Raw genomic sequence first — 23,672 nt, forward strand, 5'->3', positions numbered from 1 at the left:
TTATCACAGAGACACAGATGTGTGTTTGATGCCTGAGGCTAATAGACCAGGCCCATCACACAGCAGCATGACCATTAACAACAGTTGAAGGTGTTGTCTCTGTGAATCAGGGCCATTTAAGACGACGGTCCACACCTCAAGTGAAGTGCGACACAATATGGGTGTTGTGACACCTCTCATTCACTGGAAATGCTAAAATCCATAATATACAAGGAATTCATCTTAATGTCCGTCTATTCAGTCCCCAAAACACTCTCCCAAATGGTTTTTTGTCTATGCCATTTGTGGACACAAAGTTGATCGGTCCATGCATTTTCCCTGTCGTATCAACAATTTCAGTCCGTTTGCTGATAAGCACCAGATGCGTGATGAATCTGAAACATTCATGACTAAACTACATAAATGTTTGACTACTTTACAAAGTGTCAACATGTCATGTACGTGGAAGTGATTGAATATTCTGTGATTCCCACATCATTTTCACATATTCACAGATCATTTAGCAGGTAGCGCCCTCTTTTGGATGATTGTATACTGTACCAATGTCTGTCATGGTGAAGCCACTGCTGTGTAACAGGTGGGTCAACTGGACAGAGATCTGATGGAGCAGTTGAAGTCTTGGCCTGTGTTATTATGGACAGATGGTTTCCATTCGGTAAAATGGGCCAAAACAACAACATTCTGTTTTTTGCAATGACTTCAGATCTGTTAAATCAGTAAATCAGTAAATCAACCTTAAATAGCTACAAAAACATATAAGTTGCTTGCCTCTGTTGGTTTTTCTTCTACATTTATTACTCTGTCATTCAGAAATAAAATATACATCCCACTACTGGTTGAAGACTTCTTGTCTTGGCCGCTCATGTCTTGCTCTCCTTGTAAAAAACGCTCAGACCCTGCAGTGTCAATGACTGCAGCGATTTTTCTTTTAACCCCCTGTGACTGAATCAAGACAATTTCATCAAATTAATCTTTTTGTAACTCAGTAATTCAAGACATGCATGTTTAAATATTCACAAATCATGATAAGGCATTCAAATATTCAATGTCTTGCTTTGGTTTATGTAGTAACTCTTCTACCCTGACCAATATCTTGGTCAAACTGTATTTTCTGACCAAATGAACAATGTGACCATATCTTCTCATATTTTTAACTATACAGTTTATCTTCATTCACTTATGAGAGTTGCATGATGGGGAATGTAGGCATCTGGTGAGTGTATTTAAAGTGTCCACATAGGCCTTTACAATAGGACTTCGTCCACACGTGGCCACTGTCCTTTACCAGCTGGGAGGTGACCTGCACTTCCATACACTAGTAGCTGTACATCTGTTGTACTGAGGTGGACTGCTGCTGTGGTCCCTGAGGCTGGGCCTGGCCTGGTCGGACCTGCTCTGGGGCCTGAGTCTGAGCGTCCTGGGTGTTGCTTGAAGAACCCTCCACCACAGGGGTGCCCTGAGCCCCCTCAGCAGGTGTGACCGGCCTCCAGGCCAGGGTGGGGGGCTCCAGGGGATGGCCCATTGGGTTGACGAGGGTGGTGAGGTTGATAAAGTGGGCAACTGAATGCGGTGCGGCGCCACTCGGCCCTACGGTCTCGGGTGTGACCTCAGTGGGGCGGTTGTGAAGCATGGCGGAGCCGCTGACAGTGTCGAAGGTGACAGTGAGGATGGAGCTGTCCATGGTGAGAGGCCGGTCGCTGGAGGTCAGGTGGCCGACAGCTACGGGCTGCAGACTGGTGAACTGGGCGGGGGCATGGGTCGTGATGGGGGTCATCGTGATGTTGGTCAGCCCTGCAGAGCTGTTGGGGGAGGATGCCGAAGTCACGTTGGGGTCAGCCAGAACCACCACCTATAACAGGATAATAAACATTGGGTCAATTCAAAAGTAAAAACAGTGTGCAAAACTCTTTAAAACAGATGCCTAAGCTCTGTACATCTACCATGGACATATGAATTGTATCATTTATCAGGGATATATGGACTATTTTATGGTTTCCTTTCTATGGTTGGATAGCTTACCTGTTGAATACTCTGCACAGCAGAGCTGGTCTCATCCCCCGCTGTGGCATTGAACTCTGCTCTATTAGTAGTGAAGTCAACATACTCATCAGAGTCTGAGGTTGAGTCTGAGAGCTCTGGCTCCTCCAGTCGTTTCTGCTTCTTCCTGGGCGACCGGGTGGTCCGTGTTTGCCTCTCCCCAGATAGAGCCTCCTTGTCCAGGGTGAGGGTAGACTGTGTGTGTGGGGGGGGGGGGGAATTGCATGGCAACATGTTACCATTACCAGTGACTGCTGCTTACCCTTAGCTTTCGGCATACATCATAAAAGACTACCTACATGTACAATGCTGATGGATGACTCATCGATTGTGGAGGCTTCTTGGAGATCATCAAAGTCATCAATTCTCATGGTAACCACCTGAGGTAGCAGAGAAGAACAAAAGCACATATGTTTATGAAGGCTGTGATCTCAAGTTCACCACCTGGGTTGTTGTTAAGACCTATGGAGGGCCACTTCTGCCTGTAAAGAATTGAATATTTCCCAGCTACCATCAGAGGGTGACTTCTACTTCTACTGTTTAATAAGCAACAGCCCAGGGAGAAGCAGTCTGAATCAGCAATCACAGAGACCATCTAAAGTAGATGCCTTCTCTCTACTTTCTCTACAGTATATTATACAGCACTCTATACAGTATTCCATTGATAAAGTACTGCAGCTATACCCCCCCCCCCCCAGCTCACCTCAGGGTGTTTGCGGCGCATGTGGCGGTTCATGGAGGCACGGGTGGACACCTTGGTGCCACACAGGTGACAGCTCTGGGCCTCCACCTTCTCATGGGTCAGCTGGACATGCTTCTGCAGCATGTACTCTGTCACATACTTCTTATCACACACTGCACACTCCCATGTCTTACCCACTGAGGAGGGTAGGAGAGAAACAGAACATTCAGAAAGACAAGGGGATCAACCTTTAGGCTTAAAGCACAACTATGGTGTTGTTGAGAAGAGAATGCCTTTGGGTACTTGCCTGTATGGATTAGTTTGTGTGTTTCCATGGTGTTCCTCTCACTGAAGGTCTTCCCACACAACTCACACATGAAGTCCTTTATCCCTGTAGGAACATCCGAAAATCTGTCACTATACGCTTTATTGTACAGATACATGGCATACAGCTAAATGGCATATATATACAAGCTTACAGTAACGTCCCAAATCTCTTGCTAGAGAAGATTGAAAAATTAGCTAACAATACCCAACCCCTGTTAACAAATGAGTGACATAATTGCCATATGGTCTCCATTAGAAGTGCCTCTTTACAATATCCATGATCCCACCACCATGGATGTGTGTAGTAAATTACAGGTGTTTGTGGAGGTGTTGGTAGGCATGCCTCACCTGTATGTCTCTTGTAGTGTTTCAGCATGTTGACTTTCTGGGCGAATTTGCGGTTGCACTCCTTACACTCATACTCTTTGATGCCCTTATGCAGCTTCATATGATGTCTCAGGGCATGCTTGGTCTTCATCCCTACATGACAAAAGATGACCGTATGTAATTTAAATGAGCAGTGCGCAAGTCTGTTGGAAATCTGCCACCTCTGGCCACCGCAGCGAAATTTAGTTCAAAGTTCCAAACAATATCCTCCCTAATAATAATAATACAACCCCCAGAAATGAATTTGCAGTGTCGGACATTAGCTGTGTTTCTGCATGCACGCACGAATCGAAGAGGCAGCCACCAGAGACAGAAAGATGAAAATCGGTGAGTCCACTCCCCTAGAACACCCCTGGCCAGTAACAACATATTTGTATTCAAACCGAGTGTTGGGTAGGTTTACAAAGCGGGACCAAAACGGCATTCATAAATATGACATTAAATATTTCTTCCTCATTCCCTGATCGCTACAGATTAAACTGTCATTACAACCATTGAGAAGATTTTAGAAAGCTTGAATTTGACATATTGCATCTTTAAGTTGCTATTCTTTAACTTACTACTATTAAGTACACTGTACATCATAGCTATGCTAACTATATTCTAAACAACAGAGGAGTGACTGCTAACTATTTCAGACTCAATGTGGCGAGTTGTTATGGTGACGGCTTCACCTTTCCCACACTCGGCACACAGGAAGTCACGAATGTTGTCGTGAACCCTCAGATGCTCCTTCAGCATGTCCTTCCTGGCAAAGGACTTCCCACACTGGTCACAACCGTGGCTCTTAACACCTGAGGAGACATATAATATAACATATAACATAGATGGGCATAATGAATGGAGAAATTGTATGTATGCATGTATCTATTTCAGAGAGCATCTTAGTTTAAATGTAAAGGTTCACCTGTGTGGATGATCTTGTGTCTCTCCAGGTTGCCAATGCTGTTGAAGATTCTGCCACACATTTCACAGGGATGGATGTACCTTTTCAAGATGAAAAGAGTACCAGATTTATGATCACTATTACCTTAAACTGTCCTAGATTCCTAACCCTTTTCCCATCAGTCCTAGGACCCTGTCCATTACCCCTGGATCTCCTCACTGCCCCGCAGTCTCACCGTTGCACAGCTGGGTCAGGGAGCTGTTCTCGGTGGATGACCAGGTGGGCGTTGTAGGTCGCCTTCAGGGCGAAGCGTCGGTTGCAGATGACACAACCATAGCCCCTCTCTTTGTGCAGGTCCATGATGTGCTTCAGGTAGTCTCTGCCCTTAGCAAATGTCACCTAGACAAACACAAAGACACAACAATATGATACAGGCCATAGAGAGTGTGAGTTTGATGTGTGTGTGTGTGTGTGTGTGTGAGTGTGTGTGCGTGCGTATGTCAGGATGTGGTGTGTGAAACTGACCTGACACTTCTTGCAGTTGTACTTGTGGTGCTCTGGATCACCTTCCTCATCCTCCTCCTCCTCATCAAAGTCGTCACTGTCGTCCACAGAGATGCCAATCTTCCTGATGAACTCCTCCCTGTCCTGCTCGTCCATCAGGGCTATGTCCTACATGCCACAGACAAGGGTCACAGAGAGGAGGGTTTAGCAATAACACCACCATGCATCTATTGTAACTGCATCTCTCTTACTATGACCTTTTACACTTTCAATGTGCTTAAGTTTCTCACCTTAAAGTGCACGTGTATATGGTCCCTCAGGACATCCACTCGGAAGAATTTGCGGCCACATATCTCACAGGTGTACTTTTTATCCCCATGAGTCAACAGATGCTTGTTCATGTTACTCCTGCAGGAAAACACCTGCATATACACACACACACGCACGCGCATACGCACAGACACACAGACACACACACACACACACATACACACATACACACACACACCTCATGAGTCAATGATACAACTTCAATCATATCTCACATTAAAGTATTCTTTAATGTCAGGTTTACGTTGAGTAATTTGACTCAATGCCATTACTACTCCAGATGTTTCTGCCTCTTACCTTCCCACAGACAGGACATGCTGAGGGCTCCTTCCTGTACTTGGTGCCCTCCTCTCCATTGGCTTCAAACTCCTCTCTCTTCATGTGCTTTGGGCCTGCAGAGACACATACAGCAACAGTACAACTGAGCTCTGGGGGGAGGTGGGGGGCAGAGAAAAGACACATGAAGCCATTGTTTGTAATCATTTGTGAAATAGGTTGATTCCCTCAGCTGAAATTCATCAGGATCAAAGGGTGTGTACTTATACTATAGGTGAACCAAGCCATGGCTCTGGAGATATAAACTGTATGGTATACATTGTTTATCAATTGTAGTTGTATAATTGTAATTATCATCCATCCATAATATAACATCATTCAGATAATTTCCCCACTAATAAAATATGTTCTGCTGCTCCATTTCCCAGTACTTACCAACAGCGTGTCTCCTCTGGTGGTCCTGCATCACATCCTTGCGGTAGAACATCTTGTTGCAGATCTCACAGGCATAGAGCTTCTCCCCGTGCTTCTTCTTGTGCTTGGATAGGTTGCTGTTGGTGGAAAAGAACCGCGAGCAGATCTCACACTGGAACGTCTTGTCATCTACAATATGGACACACACACACACACACAACCAATTAAACTATACAGTATGTACATGTTTGTCATCCATATTATGTCATGCAGCACTGTCAAGAGTGAGGGTCTGGCAGTCAGTTTAAATATAATATTTGGTTTTATAGGATTATAGGATATAACCACAATAAGAGCAAAGCAAGACAAGGTTGAGAATCGTCAAATGGAGAGATCAGTCATTGTTAACGTCACGGCAAAGAGACCTACCTGTCCTACAGTTGTGGAACCGTAAGGCGTTTTCAACACGGAAAGCCTTCTCACAGGTGTTGCACTTGTACCTGTACTCCATATCAGGCTGAGGGGTACACGCATATACATGACAAATTAAACATTGTACAGTAAATCAATGAGCTTTGAGCATTTCAATACAAACAGCAACAGGATCATACAAAAGCCAAGATGACAGAGGATGCTTTTTAAATGGTTGCCTCTGGATCCTTTGTTGAATTGGAGCACCTACCAGGTTCTTGCTGTGCTTGTATGAGATGTGCTGCTTCAGGCTCTCTTTGCGACTAAACATCTTGTCACATTCAGCACATTTGAACAGCTTATCACCTATGAGGGCAGGGACAGACAATTAAAACACACACACACACACTAATGTTTACATATAAAAAAAAATTACAACAGAGATGAACGCACTTCAGATGCTACCGGCACATGAGGAAAGAAGAAAAAAAAAAAGAAAAAAGGAAGAAAAAAAAAGAAAAAAAAAGAGAGGAGCAGGAAGAAAGACAGCTTGTTACCATGAGAGCGAATGTGTCTGTTGAGGTTGCTGCTGTTCTGGAAGACCTTATTGCAGAGGATACACTGGTACATCCGCTTATGCTCCCCTCCCTGTTTGAGGAACCTCTTCTTTAACCCAGACCTGAGGGGAACCAGAGAAAGACATAAGGGTGTGGAGCATGAAGGAAAGCATGGCTGGCCTTTTAACAAGTTTATTGATCTGTTAAATTGCTATTTTCATGAATTAGAGGGGGACTCTTCTGTAGTTGAATGACAGCAATAGGAGATGGTGTGTCATATAACGCAGAACCAGTTAGACCAAGTCATGTTAGTGCTGTACTTACTTCCCAGAAGAGAGGAGGGTCCGAGTCATCTGGGGCACAGTGACCGCTACACCATCAGGGCCAATCATCAGGCTGTTTTCCTCCATCATGGCCTCTTCTCCCTCTGTAGGGGCCATGCTGGGAAACTGCTCCACTGCGTCTGAGGGCTCAACATCTTGAGGTAGGGAGGAATAGAAATCATAGCTCAAGATGTATAAATGTAGTGATCAATAAATGCTACTAATGTGATGATAATATCAAACATAACGGACATTGACTCAAGCCTGCTCTCTGTCTCACCTTGGTTATTGCCTGCTGTGACAAGTCTGGCCTTGCGTCCTTTAGCCCTCTTTCCCTTGCCCAGCTTTCTCTTAAGAGTTGGCTGAGGAGGAGCAATGGGCTCAGGGTTGAGTGCGTTGTTAAGGGTTACCAGCTCCACCTCCTGCTGATTGGGTTGGTCATCAGGGGGCGGGGCTACAGTCTTCACTTCTTGCAGGTGGCTCAGCAGGTGGTCTGAGATAAAAACAGGTGACACTATTGGCAAATGGGACTTCAATTGTAAATAGAGCAAAGAAATACTCCTTTCCTAGTTCAACACCAGCTGTTCATCCACCTGAACCACTGAACCAAAATTGCTACCTTCTCTATGATAGTTAGAGGTTTAAGGTATGGGACAAATGTCTTTGAATGAGGAACAGTTTCTTAGCTCAAGCACCAATCCAAATAGCACATGACTTAATATTTCCACTTTCCTTTTGTTCTATGGTTTGTGGTGCGGGTCACTCACCGGTCAAGAGCTGTGGCTCCATAAATGCGGCTGGACACACTTTACACACCCACTGGCTGGCCTCCTGCCCTGAAGACAAAACATGGCAAACATGTCAACCAAACAAAATACTAGGGGGGTTTCACTATGGCTGCACAAAACACTGAGAGGGCCATGGCCACTATGCAAAATATATTCTAACCATTAATTCATATGGATTAATGACATGAGCCAGGCTGAGCTGTGACAGAAAAGGTTCACAATTCACTTGTTGACATGTCTCTGAGCAAACAGCTGTTCTATGAGGCTCCTGATGTAAATAAGTATTTGTAGAATCTGTGAGGGACCCCACCTGCATCATTCTCTCCAACCACTAGGGGCAGTGATGCTCCAGTTTTCCCCAAACTCCCCTCTGGCTTGGTGGAGGAGGTATCCACATCTGCTACAGGTGGAGGGACAAGAGGCTTCAGCATGGGCCTCTCAATCTTTTTGGCATAAAAGGCACCATACCAGACCCTCAGCTCGGTTCCGGGTAGCACATCCTTCGGAGAAGACAGTCAGAGGTTTAGAATACAAGGGGGAGCGAACTGTGTCCCTTTCAACAGCGAGAGAAATTTAAAATAATAATAATACATAATAATAATAATAATATGCCATTTAGCTGACGCTTTTATCCAAAATAACTTACATCGCAGTGAGTGCATACATTTTTCAGTATATATGGTCCCAGTGGGAGTCAAACTGACATCTAAGTGTTGTTAGCACCATGATCTACCGACTGAGCCATAGAGGACCAATAGAGGACCAATTTACTGATAGAAAGTGAACGTGGCCTCAGCTGCTTTGGTTTGAAATGCATTACCTGAGAGGTGTTGTAGTAGATTTCATCATCCTGCTGGTAAGCAGTCAGGTTCTGGTGCTTGTGGTCGGTGGCTGGACGCACCAGCATCATCCAGTTACAGTCATCCTCATTGTTGGAGTCAAAACACACCACAAGGCCATCTTTCTGGAAGATCTGCCCAAGGCAAAGAAAGCAATGGCCAAAGAACACAGACAGTAGAATTAGCACCATTGCACAAAATTATATGATATGCACATACATAAGAGGGGTTGTGAACGCACCTTCAGAGGAAATGGCCCAGCTTTGTCCAGGTGGGACACTCTCTTGGCCTCAAAGGGTCCAAACCTGGTCCTCTTGACCAACAGTCGGTGGACAAACACCCCTTCCTTCCCACCTGGCACCTGTCTGATCTCCAGACTGTTTGGCAGAGAGGACCTGGCCCACAATACACATTTTATAACTTCATATTAATACATATGTTCCCTGATTGTCAGGTTGAATGCAACATGACTTGCTGCCTACAGTCTACGGCCATTGGAAAAAAAGACGAAGATGTGTTGATGTTATATTGAGTGACCAGTGGGGCTGAGAGTTAAAGTTTTTACTATGATAATTATCTTCTGAGACTCGAGAGCAATCTAAAAAAAGACAAGGGAGTTGTCTGGGAATGCTAATCTAGCATGTGTGGGTGTGATGGAAACTGTCCAGTAACAGGGAAAGCAACAGAACAGCAGACAGACAGGCAGGCATCAGATGTAACCCAGTCTGCTACATCCATAGGCAGCCAGTTATGTGGACAAGTCTTTTTGTGCTGCCAGTATACCATATGTGTTTCTTGCATTATGGTCATTTACTCACCGAGCTCGGCTCAGAACGAATGAGTCCTGCACAGTCACCACTGGTCCCAGCTCAGGACACTCAGAGTCATGGTACTGACCACAGTCCTCACACCCTGATACAATAGGAAAGCCACATATCAGACCAAAAAATCTCTAAAGATCTAAAAAAACACACACACACCTGTCAATGAGCATGGGCACCATATCAGAAATATAACAAAGGTTTACAGATGTATACTCACAGATAAACTCATCTGGCATCTGTTCAGTCATTATGACAATCTATAAAGTCAGGAAAAGTACAGTTAATGATGTGAACACAAAAATAGTATGAAGTCTTGAAAACCTGAATTACCAAAGTGTACATGAATTGAAAACATGGACCACATGTAGGCCCATTTCTATACATTGTAAATAATCATCTTTTCTTGTTATTCAGGACATACTGAGCTAATTACTCATTATCAAACAACTACTAATCACACAGAAGAAAATCATACCAAGCATTTGTTTGACACTCATTTTCAATATTGCATTGTATTGAGTGTAGAAACAATTAAAGGCAGCGGGAAATGTTCTGGAGGTGACAACATACTTGATATAGGCTATAAACGTATTGATAAATGTGTAGAAGTCAACCTGCAGCAAATGCTGTCTTTCAGATAAACATTGGTTTATTAAGTTCATGGGGACATGGCTACAGCAGTGGCCGTTATTGTCTTGTGAAAAAAAGCAAGAAAAAAAGCAAGGGTTAAATTGCTATGTGCTCTGCATGCATGACCCTCCTGATCCCAACCAGATTCTGCGGCCAGAGAGAATACCATAAATAAACACGATCCGGTAGAGTCGGGATCCAGGATTTCACCGGATTCCAAACTCTAGCCGGGTTTTAACTCCGATCTCAGGCTACTCAGTCTTCAGTAATGCAAATGTAACAAAGAACAATCGGCATGGCGGATGGAATGGAGACGCAAACCCCATCTGGAGCCAGTATATTTCAATGTCAGTACGGCGTTATTATGGCCTCTCTGGGAGATTCTATGTGAACTATGCACACTAGAAGTATACTCCCTGCACTATGGCATATTTATTATCTGGTTAAACTGCACAAGTTTGAAATAAACATGTTACCTGTTTTCCAAACGACTACTCATTTATTGAATCCTGACTCCGGGTTCCAATCCGCTCCAGAAAGCGCGCAGGACCGGATATAAGCCTCATTGAACTGCAGTGTGGGCATTGTAGTATTATGCGAGTGCTCGAGTTCTTGTTACTCAAAGGTTGTGTAACCCTGAGACACAAGAAGAGCACTATCTTCAAAGCAGAAAACAAGAAACAATCAATGAAATGATACACTTATTTACGTATGATTTTAGTATGACTTAGTCAGTATAGATTAACACCAGGTGATCTAAATACTTAAAAATTAAATGAGAAATACAACATACTTATACAACCAATGAGTACAAGCACAGACAGTTATTCAGTCAATATTTATTGCTCAAGATGATAAACCTGATATGTTAATTTGTAATAATCCCTGCATGGCATTGACTGACATTCAGGTTCTGTTTTCGTTGCAGAGCCAATGCCAATAGAAAACATCAGGAAGCTGTTTTATCATACAGGGCTTACTGAATGCATAATTGTGTACTTGCAGGTAGCCATTAGGCTAAAAAAACATGGTTAAAACAGCCCACGTTCCTTTTTTCTGAGGTTAAAAGGGTTTTGCAGGGTTTCAGCATAGGCTTCAAGCTGCAAGGCGGCTCTAAAAAAGACCATAGGATACTTACTAAAACAGGGAGCAGTCAGGCCATTGGAAACCCTACCAGCTTATGTAAATATTTGACCGAACTCAGTTCAAACATAACACATACAGTATCTATAGGACTATATCAACGGAAATGGCATGCAATGTAGTTCCACAACCAGATATAATCAGTTAGTTATAAATGGATATGAAAACAGGGCTACTTGATTATACAGTTTTTAAATGGTTGAAGGTGAGGGAATTGGGCTGGCCCTCTTCTCATCTCATAGCTATTCAAGCCATTTGCAATATTCCATAAACCTCTGGTCCAGTACACAACTTGATAGCCAGGGAACCAAACTTATCCCAAGTAAAGAACATACCTGAAAAAATGAAAATTTCCTAGAGGGCATACCCCTACGGTTTGTCAGTAGATCAGTTCCCCAGTCTTTTTAAAAGCCTTGTAAACAGTCCATCCCAGTACTACCATGTTCATCAGAGCCTATAGCAGTTCTCTCAGTAGGATTACTTGCTGAGAAGAAAAACAGTAGTTTACATCGATGGAACTGATATTTCAGACAATACATATTTAATTACCTGCTTAAGAAAAATATTAATACAATCATTAGCTAGGTAAAAGCCAAAGCATTCAGATTTCCCATAGATTTTCAACCTTTGTGTTCAGACGATGTTTAAAGCTCTGATATATTTCTTAAAACAATAAAAAGACATAGCAAAGACACAGTCATTCAGTGGAAATGCATGAGTGAATGAACACTTTCTTAGTGAACACAACAGGTATGCTATGTAGAATTGTCACATTCTGTCTAAGTACATAGTTTCATTTGGTTCCATTTTTCACATCACAACCCCCATACAGAATTGTAGTGAAGAGGGGGAATCATCAGGAAGACAAGAGTAAATTGCATATCATTTAAAACACGGCAATAATATTTTAAAGAAAAGGGATACAAATAAAAAAAAACATTCAAAAATGTTAATATCAAACACCATATATTGAATTTTTTTCATTCTCCATGATGTCACTGCAGTTTTGAAATAGTGTTTTTGTGGAATTTCTGAAAGAGAGACTTTACAAGTTAATCAACATATGATTAATGTCTGAGTGTTTTTTTTGTTGTTTTTTTTTGTATTTTTTTTACAATGGACTAGTGATAACAGATGAGTTAATGTCTGGAAGTTTTAGTCTGGCATAGGATTTTCACAGTAGCTCAGAGTATGAATGAATTTGTTATGATTAGATATCTTGTATTATAATATTAGCATTATCATCTCCCAAGAAAATCTGCCTTGCAGTGGAACAGACTGGCTCCCTTTGTCAAAACATCAAACTCTTATCGCAATTATATACACAAGCTGGATGCTATCTAACCTCTACCACAAGAGCAGTTCTAGTGATTGCACTGAAAAGCATCTGAATCACGCTTGAGTACAACCTAGAAAATGTTTCTAGAAATGTGCAAATCATGTCAACACCACTCTTCTCTCTTTCTTTGGTCCCTCTTGGCCACCATGAGACACACTCAGAAGTAAAGGGGCCCCTAGCCTCAGGAAGAGGAGGGTATGGAGTGGCCAACAGTAGTTTTCTCTCTGTGGTTTAGAAGGCCACAAATACAGAATATGTTGCATAACGTCAAGTGAAATAAACAAAATAAATCATCTCTGAAATGGCATGAACGTAAAGAAATTCATTCAGAATAGCATCACCCACACACGCATACACTCTTGGTCAAATATTTCTGCTCCAGAAAGAGTGATGGAGAATGAACAGGAGGGAGGGAGATTTTTTTCCCTCCACACAGCCTGTAATTGAGGAGTCATGGGTTGGGGTTGAACTCAGTCAGTGCAAGGCGGCGGAGGGGGTGGAGGTGGTAGCGTTGGGGGTTGGGGCAGAGAAGGAGGAGGGGGGGGTCACGCGTGCTGTTCCCCCGTAGTGGTGGAGCCGTTGGCTTTGCTTTTGCTCTTGGGCAGCAACTTGCGGTTGAGCATGCGGCTGAAGGTAGCCGTGCGACGCTCTCGGTCCACCATCACCGGGTGCTCCAGGTACACCAGGTCGTTGTGGGACTGGCTCATCCCCGGGTCCTTGCGCTGGTGGCGCCGGCGGAAGAACAGCTTGGCACTCTTCTGCAGGAAGCTGCCTGTCGAGGGGGTTATCCATGGAGGACACAGAGGAGAAACCAGAGTAACTGTCATAAATAGAATTCGACAATGACTGTGAGCTGGTCTCCTCCACCCTAATAACGTCAGAAACCATGAAATCTGGGATTTATATAAGCACAATTTACATCTTGGAGTTGGAGCCTAGATATGCACGACCTTCTGACACTGAATATCTGGGCTAACATTTACCCTAAGGGCTTGTCTCAAGTATAGAGAAAGACCTGGCTCCATTTTAGCATTCAGGAAACCTGATACACTCTTCAAAGATAAGAAACGTTGCCAGATATCTACCCTTTCACTGTAGGGAAGAAAACGAATGATCACACCTTAATTTAAATGTGTCATGCCGTGAAATGTTGATGTCAGAAGGAGAATATGGGTAAAGGGGATACAGACAACAAGAAAAACATCAATCAAAAAAGTAGAAAGACGCAAAAAAAAGGAGACAAAGTGGATTTGGATCACCATCTTCACGCTCTTGACCATCAACTATTTATTCTTTTTTTTCAGCTTGGTGCTTTTTTTAACCTACACACTAATGGAACTTAAGGTGCTTACACACAGGCCGCGGTAAATGTCAATTGAATTGTGAGAAAAAAATCAGCTTGTCATTAAATCATTGTTTGATTGGTTGACAAAATTAACTCTGCTCATTGGTCAACTATACACGGCTGCCCCTCAAGACTTCAGCAAATGTAATCTTTTGGAGTCTCGATTAGCAAGCCAGTGGCACTGCAAGTTGTGCCACTCATGGGAGATGGCACCACGAACTGCGCCGCTTGCATTTTGCTGCCCACCGCCCTATTCTCATTGAAAGCCTATGAGACCTTCGCAGCTGCGGCTTCCCGTATGTAAGCACCTTTATGCAGATGGGCACTCTGGTCTATTCACTACTAAACTACTACAAAGTGCGTATGGAGTAACTTACTCTTCAGAACATAATATCTGGTTAGCATTGGTTTCCTCTTTAAGATGGCAAAGAAGAAAGTGAAAAGGAAAGGTGGGAGACAGGGATGGAATGATGAGAAATGAGAACAAGAGACAGACAGACGGACAATGAAAACAGACTGCAGTGCTGCCAACAATGAACACTGGGACATGAGAAGAGTAAGATAAGTGGGAAAATGTAATGAGGAAATATGTTACTGAGCAGCGCTACTTCAAGGAAGTGTTTCAGTACAGGCAATGATTAATTGAATATTAAATAATACATTACATGATAAAAGATTGAAACACAGGTCACAGTGCCTATTCAGCTCTGTCTACTGTATTCCCTACAGAGGTTAGTGATATAAGGAAGTTAAGTTAGAGGGATAAAAAGGTACCAAAACTTTACAAGAACGAACATTTTAGGACTCTATCCTTAAAGAAACAGACCGGTTATTGAAATAATATTTAGGGTTTGCCACTCGCTCAATACAGGCATGAACCCTCCATAAGCTCTTACCTCTGCTCTTCTTAGAGCCTGACTCAGAGATGCAGAGGGACAGGGAGGTTTTGTCCGCGTCTGGGTCCTCCCCTGCCTGACTTTCCCAGTCCTCTGGAGCCTGACCCACTCCACTAGGGCCCTCCTGGGGGTCCGACAGCTCTACGGGGCTACTGGCTCCTGATGCAGTCGCCACAGGAATATCCTGAGAACCCCCCTCTGACATAGAAGCGTCCATTGCCGCAGCGTAGCCCGCCATCAGAGCCATCTCGTCATCCTGAGACAGAGGAGTCTGGGAAATGGAGTAAAAAACAAACATATTAAGTGTCAATACACTTAACAGTTCGGGAACCTCTATAAAGGTAGACATTTATGCTGGGTGTACCTTAGCAACTCCTGAGATGATGATGGTGCTCTTCTTGACTGGGGACTTGAGCTTCTGCTTGGCTGACTCATGAAGCTGGCGGATGGCGGCCTCGGCCACGGGGTCAGTCCCGTTAAGCATCAGCAGCTCTGTGTCTGAAGAAGACAGGGCCTTGCTCACTGTGGCTCCCAGCATGGACGGCTGCTCCGACACCCTTCTCTCTGACAGCTTTGACTTGGTGGCAGGCTTCAAGGGGGACTCTGAAACCACAGAATACTTTTTATTATGATCTCTGGAACATCACTGCGGTGAAATAATCAAATAGTTTCAATCAAATAGTTAATCTATCAAAAATAATGACATTTGTGATACATTATCCAATAATCTGAGCCAATGTCCTGTAAGCTCCAGTAAGTAATCATAATAGAGCCAAGAATCCCAAAACCAAAACAACTATACATAGGTAGAACCTCACAATAGGTTGCCTATTGTATGAATGTGAATAAGACAGAGAAGGCTTCCTCCATATGATATTTCAGTCATGAGGCAATCATATTGGTGCAGTACGTTCAATGTGTCTGTGCTGTACCTATGGTGAGTCCAGGCAGTAGTGGTCGACCAGGTTTACTCTTCACTGCTGTGATGGTGGTGACCACAGTGCCACAGGGCATGACTGTGCGGTCCATCTCCACTCTTTTAGTGGGGGCTGGCGTGGGGGTTTGCCAGGACCTCACCTCACTAGGCTCCAGGTAGGTAAACTGGGGGAGGATAGATGGCAATGGCATGATTATTATAGAGGTGAAAGATGGTAAACAATAGTGTTGGCAAGTTTTTGAATAAAACTTCAAGAGCCAAATTAACTGTGTTTAAGTGTTAGACAAGATTAATTGCACATGCATATCTATCTTACCTCAGTAGTAAGTGACCCTGTCACTTGGTCTTTGGTCAAGAGTGCAAACGTTTGCTGTCCTTTGGGTTGTTTCTTTACAAGATCAAAAGGCACTGACACCTGACCCAGTAAGGAGTCTATCCGGGGGAAAATACATTAAAATCCATTAGCTTATAGCAGGAACACATCTCTGCTCACAAGAATAACCTGTCTAGGAAACATTGTTCAGACAAAAAGACTAGTTCAAGGGCTGTCATCACATATTCTGAGAAGAATGAAAAGCTTTAATTGTTCTTCTCAAAATGAACATGAGGAGCTTTTTTAGGTATGTATTATTAGCATCATTACTTCTTCCTGTGATTGAACACAGAGATACGGAATACATATACGTACTCTCCTGAGGTTTTCCATCATCCAACAGCTGAATATTGAGCTCTTTTGATCGTCCGTTCAGCTCACTGGTGAGAAACAGGGGGAGAGAAGAAAATTGAGAAACCAAAACAAAGACAGACTGAGGTACAGAAGGGAGGGGGGGTCATAATCAGGCCAGGTGGCAAATGTTTAATAGGACATCAGGCTCACAGGCCATTAGAATGGCTAAACATGATTGTTTTTCCTATTGAAACAGGTCTGAAACCCCCCCTTTCTAGTCTCCAAGCCAATCCCATCTCTGGCAGCAGAAGTAGCACTATTGTTGGACTCACAAGATGAAGGGCTGGTCCCAGGCAGGGCTGGCTGTGTTCTTTAGGACTGAACTGGAGAACCTCTGTGGAGGGTCATCTAGCTGCAGCACACACAGGGGATTCATACTGCCTGCAAACACAACATCGCATTTCTGGAACAAACAGCAGCGTGCTCATACACAAATCAAAGTCTATAATATTAATTTAATGACCAAGTCGTGAAAATGATCTTTAGATGTTTGAACACATAAATTGCACAGCAGTAACTCTGGAGGTCGTCTTTGTAACAATTACATTTACATGTTAATGACAGAGGTAAAGTGGGCTTCAAAGATAATAAATAATGCATCAATTGGAGGAGACACAAGTTGCCCTGGGTAAGTACTCAGTCTCAGGATGCTCCGAGAGGAACGGACCCATTATGGTAGAGCAGGAAACTTTATTAGCAGTGAGCCAGACTCATGAAAACGGACCTAGACTGCCTGCCTTAATTAAATATCTGCAGTTAGAGAGAGCTCTTTAGACAGCACCCCATCTAGGAAAGGAACTTGGACTTGGCTTTTATCAATAAACCTATCAGGACAATTGTGCTGAATATCACCTAATTTATCAACTGTGATGTATTCAGGGAGCCTCTGTGCCTGTTGTAAGATGATGAGCTGCAGCTCTGACAGCCCAGCTATGAGTGAGTTTGGAACCATAGTGACAAAGGAGGGGAGAACATAAAACTACTACAACTACAGTACATCGATACAGTACATAAAACAACTACAGTACATCGAAACACTGACACTCCTTGAGTGCAATAATATAACTTCTGGCAGCCACCTCAAAATAAGTCCAACTACATTTTCAACAGTCTCTGCTAAACCCAATTACATACCTGCTGGCAGCAACCAAAACATGAAGCACACTGGAGCTATAATATGTGTTATAACACTTGTGGAGTGTTTCTGTAATGTTTCCAGCTATGAGCCATGTTGTGATAAGATTGTGTCCCTCACCTGCAGTACCATCCTCCTGCTTACATGTGACCCGGATATTCTTCACCAGCAGCTTCCAGTCGTGGGCGCGGGGTGGCTTGGGTGGCGACGTCACCTTGTTACGAGCCTCCTAGAGAGAGGGTGTGGTAAGCAAACAGCCAACCAGTGCTCATATTCACATGAAATATATTCTATTCACAAAGTGGTATGGATATAAACATGGGTAGAGGCTGTGCTGACTAGGAGCATTTATGTGACATGTAAATGCATGCGTGTCCTTTCCTCTGAGTGGAGAAGCTCACCTGGACCTCTGCAGCCAGAGCAGGCCTGGAGCTCAGCATCACTGAGGGATGCACAGCACACAGCAGCTGTCTCAGCCTGTCCTTTACTGCAGCCACACTGGGACTTGTCGCATTGTCCTGAGAGGCACAACAGACAAACACAACACTATTACTACATAATTCTCAATAATGATCATAACCTTAGTTTGACTTGGTCTTTTCTTGGTCTTGTCTGTTATTCTACAGTATGTCTTGGCTGTGGGCCTAACCTGTGTGAAGCTGGGCGTGAGCTGCAGGTCCCATGTCTCCAGGTGAGACACTCCCCAGCCCACCTTGATCTCCCCTTCAGCCTCCCTCATCTGCAAGTCCAGCTGGGGAAGAGAAAAAAACATAATTAGCTAAACGGTCATATATTACTGCTGACCTAATGGCATACTCCCTCACTCACCCATACCCACACAGACACAAATACCAGTTGCATGCTGAAAACAAACAGGCTTCAGCCCTGCACAGAGTGCAAGCCAACACAACAGTAACTGAGTGGTGCGGCAGCACTAGTAGGCAGAGAGAGAGAGAGGGAAACAGAAAGAGGAGGGAGGGACTGTGTAGGGACTAAGCCATCCTGCCCCAGCATGCCTAGATTCCGCTCTGAATGTACAGCTGACTCTCTGTTACCAAACAAAGGCTTTATCTGATACCACTGAAGTCCCCTGCTAAACGCCTGGATCTAGAAAAAGCACACCACAAGCAAGGCTATAGACCTAACCATAGCAGTTTCATCAATCTAAGATAATCTGGAGGTGTAAGTAATATACACTACAAATACATCTTTGACTTTTACAAATGGTGAGTAAGGCCAAGGCACTGACTTGCTGAGTCATTCTAGTGTTGGTAAATTAAGAACCACCTGTTCTGGTTCAGGAAAATATACCTGAGAGCAAAAGGATTACATAATGTATGAGTGTCACATGGCACAGTGCAACAGGATCACAGCAGCATTACAACTAGGTAGTTTAAATGGTCAAAGTGCATTGAGTGGCAAAACCACAAAGTGTGTGCTTAAGTTACATACAGGAAGAACCACATACTCTGTCTCAATATAGCCGACACACATGCCTGCACAATCATCCATGACAAGAACAGGGACCATTCTAGTGTAGCTTAGAGTCAGTCGCATGCAAATGCGAAAGAGGATGAAAATATTTCAAAAGGCCCCAGGACTTTTCCAGACCAAATAGAAGAAGAGGGAGTGAAAAATACAATAGCCTCCCTCTGCCCACCCAAAAACAACAACTGATCCAAAACAAAAACAAAGGTGTACTGACACAAACCTAATCCTGGCTTAAGCTTTCTAACCTCTCACTGGAGTTGTATTTACGGCAAAATTAGATCAGGCCACAACAAGGCAACAAGCACCTTAATGGTTTAAAAATAGACTTAATTCAATTGGGTTAGCTTCAGCAGCTACTTACTATCCATGCATTTGAAACCACAAAACATGTGGCTCAAAACCTTAGACAGGATGAAAGCTTTACAGTGCTTTATGTACAACACCCACAACACTTTCCTCAAAAGCTTTCATCACCTCATCAACTATATTACTACAAAGCATGCAAGAAAAATGGAGGAAAAACCTGTGGGGGGAAAAGCATTGCAAAACTTGGGAGTGAGCCAAAAAAAGATATGACTGTAAATCGTGGTCAGTCAGCTATGGCTCATGCAATGAGAATAAATTAATAAAACTATCACTGAGTTTAAATGAAAGGATCACCATCACTCAAGACAATAGTGGGGTTTTGGGGTAGGAAACTCTTAATTCCATTATTGTGTGATCATATTCTTTTCTATGATGAAAGTCAAGGTAGAAAATGTCTTTTGCATGAGTCTGACAGTGATTTAAATAAGGTCTCCAGGACATTTGCCAACCAAAGGGACCTCACCATTTAATCTGATTCTCGTGGCAGCGGAAAACCAATGCTGAAGTGCGTCATGTTCAATAAATCAGAAGCATCCTCCTTATAAAGAATGCAAGGAGACATCTAGGAGCCTTACCCCTCTTTCCCTCTAGTTGGCATTGAGCATAGCTTCAATAGAAAATGATTGGATTCTGCAAATAAAGTGGGCACAACTATTGTTCTTACCTGCAACTGAAGCGAAGATATTCTCACGCTGTATCTACAGGGTTCAGCTGGACACATTGCTGTTGATGCTGCATTGAGGGAGAACTGAAGCTTGTCCCCAATCACCTTGCAGTGTGCAGCCTATCAGGAAGACAACACATGCACTAAGCTGAAATGTATTTGTGGTATTTGAGGTGAAGGGTGCTTACTTAACCAGACAAACTAATTCTGTGTTACTTTGCATTAAAGGTAGACTGTGGGATATGACATATAGCAAAATGAGCGGGGTGACGCTGCCAGAGGCCTTGAAAAACTGAGATGCAACAGACTAGAGAATTTACACTGTAGAGTTGAATGGGATTGGTGCATGCACAACATCTTATGTCAGAGGGCAGTGAAACGAGTGGATGCTCTCATTCACTGTTGTTCACTACAATATATTTGATGAAAGTTGCTCTGTTCACAGGCGTGACATCATATCCCAGAGCCTGCCTTTAAAGTTTACTTTTGAGCTGATTAACCCATCTGCCTTGCTGTGTGTGTGTGTGTATGTGTATGTGTGTGTGTGTGTGTGTTTGTGTTTATTTTGGTATTAGTTCCTTGTGTCAGGGAGAACAATCAACTTGAAAGCCTAAACATAAGGCATTAAAGTTTCTGCACGTTCTTCCCGACACAGCTTGGCCCTCGTCATCAGTTCCTCTTGTCTCCTTACTGCTGAGCTGTACTGGCTAAGGGGACAGCTCGTAAGCTTCTTACACACGCACGCACGCACGCACGCACGGCAAGGATAAGCTCTAAACTTTCTGCTAGTATAAAACAATTAAGCATTTGGATCTGGGTGCATACTATCAAAAAAGCATACATAAAAATGTTTAGCCTGCTTTAAAGGGATAGTTCACTATTTTACAACTTATAGTCAGATGGTTCCTTACCTTGAAAGTAGTCTATGGGCCAGGAGAAACTTTAATCCATGGTTCAGAGTTGTTTAAATAGCCACTACTAACTTAAGATAACTTTAGCCACCGCTAACAAAAAAGCAATGGGAGTGATTTTGGAACAAACAAACATTTTCTACATTTGTGGCCAAATCCCCTCAAACTTCCAACCAAGTCAGAGAGTTCATTTGAGGTGATTTGGCCACAAATGTTTAACTTTTTTTTGTTCCCTAATCACTCCTACTGTTGAGATAGTGAACTATCCCTTTAATAGCATATCTAAAAAATCATACTGAAAACAGTTTGAACAGCTTTTTAGGGGGGGGGGTTGAAATTGAATACTCCGGGATCCCATAAACTTGAAGCTAGTGGAAAGGTCGTAAAAATGTGCTTACTACATGAAATCTCTGAAGAAGCTATTGGCTCCAGCAAGACAATTTAAAGCAAGGGGGAAAATGTCTGGAAGTGCCAGAGGAGCTAATGGACATTGTGTGACTCAGATATTGGCCACTGCAGACCTAAAATGAAGTTAAAAGGCTGCACCAACAGTAGAGCAGCCCCTCTGCATTGAATTATCAGATAGAGTAGATTGACATCAGAAGCAGGTTATGACATTAGGGTACACTGAAAAGGAAATGGCAAAGCCATAAACGCTCGCTTTTCTTGATCTAATGAATGTTAAAGAGCCCTACACAGTCAAATGAAAATCCTGCAAAATCTGTATGTGGCTTGAAAATGAGGACGACGCAACACTGGCCTTCAACAATGACTCCATTGATCCAGATTCCTCCTCTTACCTCAAACTTGATTTTTTATCAGAGGAAAAGCATTCAAAAACAACTATGGACATAAGCTTTTTTTTTTATCTGCGTGCAACTGGTTGAGCTAATAGGACTCTGGTACAAAGGGGCTTTATCTTACCTTCTGCCCAGCAGACTTCTTAAAGCTGGACACACTGCCAACCACCAGCTCTGATGACTGAAGACCGTCCTCCTCAAATATTAGTTGCACTGAGCTCTGTGGTATGGGTAAACAGGTTAGGTCAAAAACAATCACCCCAAAAATTAACATAGGCAATACTTCACTTCTACCGTTCTGAATCCAGAGAAAAAGAAAAGAGAAGAATCCAAAACACAAGGAATAAAAATGAAAAGTTAATCTAAAAACACAGGAGTTTTAAATATCGAATACTGATTGAAATAAAGAGTGTAAAGGCAATTTACAATTGGTATGAAGGGGATGGCAGGTATTGAGAGATGGAGGAGAGGTCTCAACAACACATCTCAACAAGGAATATAGATTGCTATTATTGACACTCCCCTGACAGAGCAGGGCTCCCGCTGTCACGACATTCAAGCTCTCATCTGGGAGCTAAGGATTTGTCAAGATATTATTTTGACTAAGTATTAATAAAAAGCTAAAGCTCTGTTATGTGGTTCAATGTAATTTCGAAAACGTTGTAAACGGTTGGTCATGGGACTTACCCCAGACTTCCTTGATTCGTCATTCAAAGCTCTGCACCAAGCACCTCTCCATTGACTTTTCCAGCTTTTCAGTGACAGCGCCCATCCCAACAGAGTGTCCGCTTCCTCTGTAACCGCATTGTTTTGCTCTGCCTCTGTTTTCAGTATTCGTAGATCGCCGAAAAAATACTGCAGTAGATACAATATCAAGGTAACGACGGAGGCGATGAACAGTGTCACCATGCAAAGCCACTGAAAGTCTCTCAAACCAAAATAAGAAAGGGAACTTTCTGAGTGAGGCATCCTCAGCAACCTTTTGATAGCAAGCTAAAACACTATGGCGTACAACTATCCTGTACAAAACATGATCCACTCTTGCTAGAAAAACCCCGTAATTCAAGACATGGAAATGAGAAACGTATCTAGCTAGTACTGGCCATAATAGAGCTACAAACAGTAATGTAGCGGTCTCGCCAGCTAATAAGTTAACTTGTGCAAGCTTAGCCAATATCCTGGTTCTTGATTGCAACGTTTTCAGCCACAATAAGAAGCAAGCAGTTTGCTAGCTAGCTAATTAGCATCACTTATTTAGCTAGCAGCTAGTGCGGTCCCTTTAATATTAGCCACTTTAAATTAACTGTTTGCAGCTCTAGCCAGACCACACTACTAGCTAGTTAGTTCATTCGCGTCTCAGAGTGCCCCATCGCCATCTCTAGTTGATCACTTGAACATTCTTTTAGTCCTTGCTGGACTACACTGACGTAGCGTACTGTAGACAGTTAAAAACTGAGCTTCTTCTCTCCCATTCAACTAGCTAGCAAAGTTAGCCCACTAGCTAATTAACAGGTAATACATAAGAAGGTAGCATAATCCAGAATCTAATGGCCATTATTATGAATGGTGTCCATCATTCGAATCCAATAGAATGTAATCTGTGCCGTCCAACTTCAAAGAACGGTACACATGTATAATCTTGTAGAGTCCTTGTGCCTCATCACAAGCTCGCAGCAGCACATCTCCGAGTCCGATACCGACCG

The 23,672-nt window shown here is 43.2% G+C and overlaps 2 protein-coding genes across 2 annotated transcripts; both read right to left on the minus strand.

Moving 5' to 3' along the window:
* Nucleotides 1-322: 322 nt before the first annotated feature.
* prdm15 (PR domain containing 15) lies at nucleotides 323-10,794 on the minus strand. Its single transcript, XM_083690794.1, has 25 exons — nucleotides 10,692-10,794; nucleotides 9,803-9,842; nucleotides 9,580-9,673; nucleotides 9,003-9,156; nucleotides 8,743-8,895; nucleotides 8,233-8,422; nucleotides 7,902-7,970; nucleotides 7,415-7,627; nucleotides 7,136-7,289; nucleotides 6,812-6,933; nucleotides 6,526-6,620; nucleotides 6,273-6,360; nucleotides 5,865-6,032; nucleotides 5,451-5,545; nucleotides 5,114-5,245; nucleotides 4,845-4,991; nucleotides 4,555-4,718; nucleotides 4,341-4,420; nucleotides 4,108-4,227; nucleotides 3,395-3,526; nucleotides 3,027-3,110; nucleotides 2,741-2,916; nucleotides 2,337-2,417; nucleotides 2,020-2,232; nucleotides 323-1,849 (listed from the first exon to the last, which is right to left on the minus strand). The coding sequence occupies exons 2-25, from the start codon at nucleotides 9,831-9,833 to the stop codon at nucleotides 1,316-1,318; spliced, it is 3,489 nt and encodes a 1,162-aa protein (XP_083546920.1). The 5' UTR covers nucleotides 9,834-9,842; nucleotides 10,692-10,794; the 3' UTR covers nucleotides 323-1,315.
* A 199-nt stretch (nucleotides 10,795-10,993) lies between these two features.
* c2cd2 (C2 calcium dependent domain containing 2) lies at nucleotides 10,994-23,670 on the minus strand. Its single transcript, XM_083696101.1, has 13 exons — nucleotides 22,657-23,670; nucleotides 22,094-22,189; nucleotides 20,259-20,378; nucleotides 18,387-18,488; nucleotides 18,139-18,255; nucleotides 17,858-17,966; nucleotides 16,875-16,983; nucleotides 16,564-16,628; nucleotides 16,192-16,307; nucleotides 15,871-16,039; nucleotides 15,303-15,541; nucleotides 14,939-15,209; nucleotides 10,994-13,469 (listed from the first exon to the last, which is right to left on the minus strand). The coding sequence occupies exons 1-13, from the start codon at nucleotides 22,936-22,938 to the stop codon at nucleotides 13,243-13,245; spliced, it is 2,022 nt and encodes a 673-aa protein (XP_083552227.1). The 5' UTR covers nucleotides 22,939-23,670; the 3' UTR covers nucleotides 10,994-13,242.
* Nucleotides 23,671-23,672: the final 2 nt, after the last annotated feature.

This window comes from Argentina silus (genome assembly GCF_951799395.1).
Source record: "Argentina silus genome assembly, chromosome: 2".
NCBI lineage: Eukaryota > Metazoa > Chordata > Actinopteri > Argentiniformes > Argentinidae > Argentina > Argentina silus.

Bases quoted from the DNA above. Each gene is read 5' to 3' on its own strand.
- prdm15 (XM_083690794.1), bottom strand. From the start codon at position 9,833: ATGACTGAACAGATGCCAGATGAGTTTATCT. The intron at 7,290-7,414 runs GTGAGACAGAGA...CCCTACCTCAAG, and splicing joins CACAGCAGGCAATAACCAAG to ATGTTGAGCCCTCAGACGCA. The intron at 3,527-4,107 runs GTGAAGCCGTCA...TTTGTCATGTAG, and splicing joins GTGTGCCGAGTGTGGGAAAG to GGATGAAGACCAAGCATGCC.
- c2cd2 (XM_083696101.1), bottom strand. From the start codon at position 22,938: ATGCCTCACTCAGAAAGTTCCCTTTCTTATTTTGGTTTGAGAGACTTT. The intron at 20,379-22,093 runs GTAAGATAAAGC...TCTTCCTGATAG, and splicing joins AGAAGTCTGCTGGGCAGAAG to GCTGCACACTGCAAGGTGAT. The intron at 16,629-16,874 runs GTGAGTCCAACA...GTTTCTCACCAG, and splicing joins TGGGACCAGCCCTTCATCTT to TGAGCTGAACGGACGATCAA.